Consider the following 6,000-nt stretch of genomic DNA (forward strand, 5'->3'; position numbering starts at 1 on the left):
TACTACTGACTCTCATGTGCCCACTCATATTAATACCATTTCAGAAGGCCCTTAGTCAAGGGCTGTTCCATAAGGCTGAAGACTCTTGGCCTTCTCTTCCCTTCCTTTTGATCTCTCTCCAGCAAAAGCTAGAAGTAACAAATTATGATTGTCGACTGTTGTTTGTTTCTAAATCACTTCAAGGTCTGTGAGCCCCTCTCAGAAAGATTATTTTGCAGGATTACAGTAAACAGGGCATGCAGTGCTTACACAGCTCTTCCGGCTAACAGTGGAACCAGGCTGGCATTAGTTTTACTAATAACTCAAGGAGGCATGGGCCCAGTGAAATTTCCTTAAATAGGGTGCTGGGGTTGCAGCCACAAGCTTTCCTGCCATTTATTATTATGCCCTGGAAGTTTCTAGGATAATAGTTACAAGGCTTTCTTGTTTTCCAAGAATTGTTTTTTATTTATTTTCTTTTTGCATTCTTTTATTTGTTATCTATTTGGGTTTTTGTTTTTTGTTTGTTTTGTTTTGTTTTGTTTTTTTACTATTTCACACATTATATAGTGCATAGTGGTCACGCCCTTTTTGGTGGTTTGAATTGCATATCTCTGCTAAGTCCCAGGTATTTAAACACTTGGCTTCCAGATGTTGGCTTTCTGGGCAAGGTTAGGAGGTGTAACCTTGCTAGATAAAGTGTATCACTGGGGATGGGCTTTGAGGTACAAAAGCCACTACCATTCCCAATTATCTCTGTTTTCTGTTTGTGGTTCAAGGGATAAGCTCTTACCTGTCCGTTCCAGCCATGTGTCAGTCTGCTCGCCCCACTGTCATCGAACACAACCCTCTGGAACCAAGAACCCCAAAGAAACTGTTGTTTATTCTATGAGCTGACTTGGCCATGGTATTTTATCACAGCAACAGAAAAATGACTAATACATAGTCTGATCCTTTCTTAGTCTTCTTCCTTCATATGAACCCACCCAACTTTCCTCCAAGTCCCTGTCCCAGTTTCATGTCTTTTGGTTCGGTGACCAACTGATATTATCCAGCATTGTCCCCATTGGCAGGGGTGTAGAGCCATCCATTGGAGCATATGGTGGATACACCACTGGAGACAATGACTTCCCATCTCAGAACTACATCCATACATGCTGCAATGAAAAGAAATAAAGTACTAGTGAGTATCAGATAAGTAATAGGGATGAACCCGGAAAACACTATGTTAAGCGAAAGAGAACAAGGAACTGTGTGGTTGCTCTTCTATTAGGTGCTGCTGTAGAAAGAGCAAATCCATACAGATAGAGAGTAGGGGGGGGGGGGGAGGGGTTACCAGCAGCTGGATTGGCGGCTCAGATAAGGAGTGATTGTTTACAGGCTGGTGTTTCTTTCTGACATGAGGAAAGTTACGCTGGTGATTACATAAATAACATACATAAAGTAGATGCTCTCAGCCAACCGTTGGACTGAACACAAGGCCCCCAGTGGAGGAGCTAGAGAAAGGACCCAAGGAGCTGAAGGGGTTTGCAACCCATAGGAAGAACAATAATATCAACCAACCAGATCCCCAGAGCTCCCAGGGACTAAACCACCAATCAAAGAGTACACATGGAGGGACCCATGGCTCCAGCTGCATATGTAGCAGAGGATGGCCTTGTTGGACATCAAAGGATAGAGATGCTCTTGGTCCTGAGAAGGCTCAATGCCCCAGTATAGGGGAATGCCAGGACAGGGAAGTGGGAATGGGTGGGTTGGTGAGTGGGGGGGGGGGGTGGGGAAGTGGGAGGGATGGAGGGTGGAATAGGGGTTTTCCAGAGGGTAAACCAGGAAAGGGAATAGCATTTTAAATATAAATAAAGAAAATATCTAATAAAAAATAAAAAAAGGTAAGCCCAAATGGGTCTGCACCTTCCACATGGGGAGCTTATGTTGAGTCAATAATAATGCACTACGATGTTTCACATCCCATCCACCCCTCATTTGTCAGCCAGTCTCAAAGATTGGTAAGCACCATATCGCTGAGGCCATCTAAGGTAGGAAAAAAAAAATATGTCCATTACTGAAGTCAGTGTTTTCTTATGAGTTCCAAAATGGACTCTTCAAATGAAAATAAAAAAGGAAAGTTGATATCACCTTTTCCATCCTCCATTTAAAAAAAAAAATTAAAAAGCAACCAACCCCTCCTTAAATCCTAAAGTTTAAAACCTTTCATTCTGTTTAAAGTAAAAATACCCATCTTGCTCTTACAGTAGGTTGATAGTGATGATGACATACCGGAAAGCCAGAGTCGACCCTACTCAAGTCCTTCGTTCATATGTTTTCATGTTTGCTTTTGTAGTGGAGTGCTCTGTGGCCAGTGTCAGAGGTGCTACGGTGTGAGAGTGAGGGTGCCCAAGAGGGCGAATCTCTAAACAACCTATCGCCACCACTGTTGCAAATGATATCTGAGTCTCTGCATGAGATTTAGGCTACCATACAGCAGAAGAGACAGACGAGAGTTTTTAACCTTTCAGAATCTTCTCCAAGAACCTTACTAACCTCAAAATGGGAGCAAAATTCAAACCAAGCAATATCCTTGGATTTATAGGCTCACAAGAGGAAAATTACTTTTTATAATCAGCTATCTATTCTCATGGCTAATTCGAGTTAGCGTTTTAGTATTGCCCCGTGGGTTCATATTTTTAGTGGGATTTGCAGGATGTAGACAAAGAGGGTGGAGAGTCTGTGTGAGTTGTAAAGACTGCCTGCAGCCTTCACCCTGCTTCAGAAAGTATGTCGTAATGACTCTGCCCCAAGAAATAGTATTTAATTTTCGTCTTCTATGGTGCTACAGCTGCTCCTCTTTGATAATGGAAATTTTATTTCAAAACTATGTCCTTCCCATGAAGAAGCCTGAGCACAGAGCTTTGAAGATAAACACGGATCGTTTACAAACAGAACCAAGAAGTGCTGAATGATTCTGCCAGCCTTGCTATGGGATGCCAATCAGTGTGTGGCCTCTTTTGAAGTTAGCCCTCCACCTGAGTCTCTGCAGCTGGAGAAGCATCCCTACGGAATGTTATCACCTTCCCTGACCCCCTTTCCTCCACGTTTTCCCTGCTCTCACCTGCCCGCTTCTCCTCCATTTCACCCTGTACAGGTGGCCTGTACCTTCAAGGATACAGTGTGAGCGAGCAGAGCCACGGCTTTGAGCAACCAGTGATTGAGCTCAAACCTTCATCAGAGGAGTTCAAGACTTTCTACTTCTGTGCAGAAAATAAAACAGAAAACCAGCGGTAAGCCAGGACCTCCCTTCCTCCCTCCCTCTCTCATCCCCCATCTTCCAATTCCACTCCTAAGGGAAATCTATCCTTTTATTGCAAGCTTCATCCTGTCTTCAGTGACTTCTCCACTTTTTCCCCTCCAAATGAAATTGTATTGAAATTGTATTAAACTGAATTCCTACCAAGACAATGGATAAGTCAGACATCAACATTAACACACACACACACACACACACACACACAACAGTTTGTAAATAGTTTATAGATCTTCAAGCTATATTTATTAGTGCATCCCAATTATGTAAAACATAGATCGGTCACTTGGTGTCTTTTCCCACAGTGTGTGTGTGGATTTATCCATCTATAGTTGGTTGATTGTTTTATCATAAGCCACTGAAGGATACACAAAGGATTTAGTTTGTGGTTTTCCATCTCAGGTTGCCAATCACAAGCCAACATTTTGTTCAAGTGGTTCTGACATATAAGAACGTTGACATCACTAAGCACAACCTGGTGACGAGAGAGGTGCTCAGTGTTCACGCTCGCGTCCTCTGTATCAAGTCCCTCCCCTCACCTGCGTCACAACCATCTTCCACCTGCTCCAGGCCTTTCATTACAACTACAAGGATCCCATTTAAAAAAAAATCCTTGGTAAAGCCACTTGCTGACCTTTTATATTTTTTTAGGGACGTTTATAAGAAATAGTGTTTTAAACACAAAGAAATAAAACTCCAAAAGTGAGATTTTAAGTATTTCCCTCAAATGGACACTTAGCAAGAGATTAGGGATATGCCTTTTCCCTCTGTGTAAATGTCACTTGTGCCTCTCCTTTGAACGAGGTTCTGGGGTAGGAGACAGATGTGTTACTGCTAACTGTGTTGCTATGACTTTCTTCCTGGACATCTGGCAAACAGATAATGATGGTAAACGTCCAGCTAGTACACTGGAGGAAGCGTCCAGCTAGCACACTGGAGGAAGGGTCACTGAACCTGATCTAAGTCCCATCTGATAAAACCTACGAGGTTCTCTAAATATCTGGGCCTGGCTGTTAAATTCATAGGGCTTTTTTTTTTTTAACAGTAAAAAACAAGCATTGAGCCACTGGAGAAATATTTCAAAGCCTAACAGTGAAAAGTCAAAAAAATCAAAAACTCAGTAGACTTAAAGCTTCATGTTACTCCACTTACACCTAAAGTAAGTTTAGAAAGTTATAAAAAAATATTTAAAGGCCACACCCAGAGACCCACAGATTCATTTATTAGTGTTTCTGACACAGCCTGTTGGAGATACTCTCGGGTAACTGTTTCTGGTTGCTATTCCTAGTACTCTAGTAATAAAGCACCTGCCCTTCGAAATATTGTTGCATAAAGAACTGTCCAAGAAAATGAAAGCAAGAGAAAGAAAAGAGGAATTACCTGGAGGGCTTTGTGGTTTCCAGAATTTAATAAAGAAATAATTTTTGCTGATACGGCAGTATTTGTTACATATTTGACCAACAAGGCTTAAAGTTAAAAAGAAAACTACAAAATACTATTAGCAATTTGAAAACCATATAGCTCCATTGATCACAACTTAAGAACATCTTTGCTCTTATATGCCCCTCCCCCCACTTTCATTACTGAGCCATCTTGGTATTTCTCCTCCTCAGTCAAGCTGAAATCCACAGAGCATGTTTATTCCATTAATTCCAAACTAAATCACCTAGAGAAACAACTAGAAAATAAAGAATTTTGTCACATCCTACCTCCCCGGGGCCTGACAGGTTTAATGATCTGTTCCGTGGTTTCTTTTTCTTGCAGCTGGATTGCAGCTTTGAAAACATCTATCAAAAAATGGCTTCCTTTGGACCAAGCTATTCAGGAGTTCATGAATCGACCTCTAGAGGAGACCAGAATGTGAAGAAACTAATTAAAAAGACAGAGTCCACAAGGCTGTTCCCAGCTTGAGGAAAGAAGCGTAGCTTTTCTTTCCAGTTTTCTGAAACACAGTTGTTCAAATGAATGCACTCCTTAGAGCAGCTCCCTGATATCAGTGTTCAAGCTCTGCACTTACACCAAAGCCTAGACGGCTTATATTTGCATCAGTGTAGCCTAGTCCCCTACCTCTGGCTCTTGAACACATAAATAAACAGGTATTTGTCTTATTTTTATCATTCATATTCTTCATTAAACCCTTCATTCAGAGCTTTGGCCACAAGCTCAGGAGGGTATCTTTGGGCCACGAAGGAGGATACGAGATACAATTAAAATCATGGAAATGATGTTCCTTACAAGGTGCGTGAGTATTTTGGCCAAAGGAGGTCATCTTGTTAGTCTCCTGACAAACAGGCTTAATCCCTGCCCCAGGACATCTTAGGTGGATTTCTTCTCAATAATCTCTAGACATTATTTTTCAAAAAAATAACAATATAAGAAAATGGATTGAACAATCTAAGGGAGACATGCCAAAGGCATGGATCTGACTCACGGTGTGAATTTCTACAAAACCGAAAATGAGTCAAGAGCTCTTTGCTGTAGAACTAGAAAGCAAAATTTGAAGAAGTAAAATGAAGCCCTGGCCATGTTTCTCAGTGTAATGATCCTTTGTACTGAGGAGATTGTAGTGCACTTTGGAAGTCCCGCGTCCTGGACATGGACCACAGATTTCATGTCATGTCATTTCATGTTCAATACCCTGAAGTGATTCTTACACGCCTGACAGAAGGCAAAAAGTAAGTCTGCCTTTCTTAGAGAACGCTGTCTGAGAGCCACAATAG

At 41.6% G+C, this 6,000-nt stretch overlaps 1 protein-coding gene across 1 annotated transcript in view; it reads left to right on the forward strand.

Annotated features, from left to right (window-relative positions):
* LOC127692773 (uncharacterized) overlaps window positions 1-5,318 on the forward strand; it is a 124,492-nt gene extending 119,174 nt beyond the window's left edge. Inside the window, exons 11-12 of the mRNA XM_052193370.1 lie at window positions 3,122-3,257; window positions 5,045-5,318. Coding sequence (XP_052049330.1) covers window positions 3,122-3,257; window positions 5,045-5,144 — 236 coding nt within the window. The 3' untranslated portion in view covers window positions 5,145-5,318. The remainder of the gene's footprint in view (window positions 1-3,121; window positions 3,258-5,044) is intronic.
* Window positions 5,319-6,000: the final 682 nt, after the last annotated feature.

This window comes from Apodemus sylvaticus, chromosome 9, assembly GCF_947179515.1.
Source record: "Apodemus sylvaticus chromosome 9, mApoSyl1.1, whole genome shotgun sequence".
Taxonomy (NCBI): Eukaryota; Metazoa; Chordata; class Mammalia; order Rodentia; family Muridae; genus Apodemus; species Apodemus sylvaticus.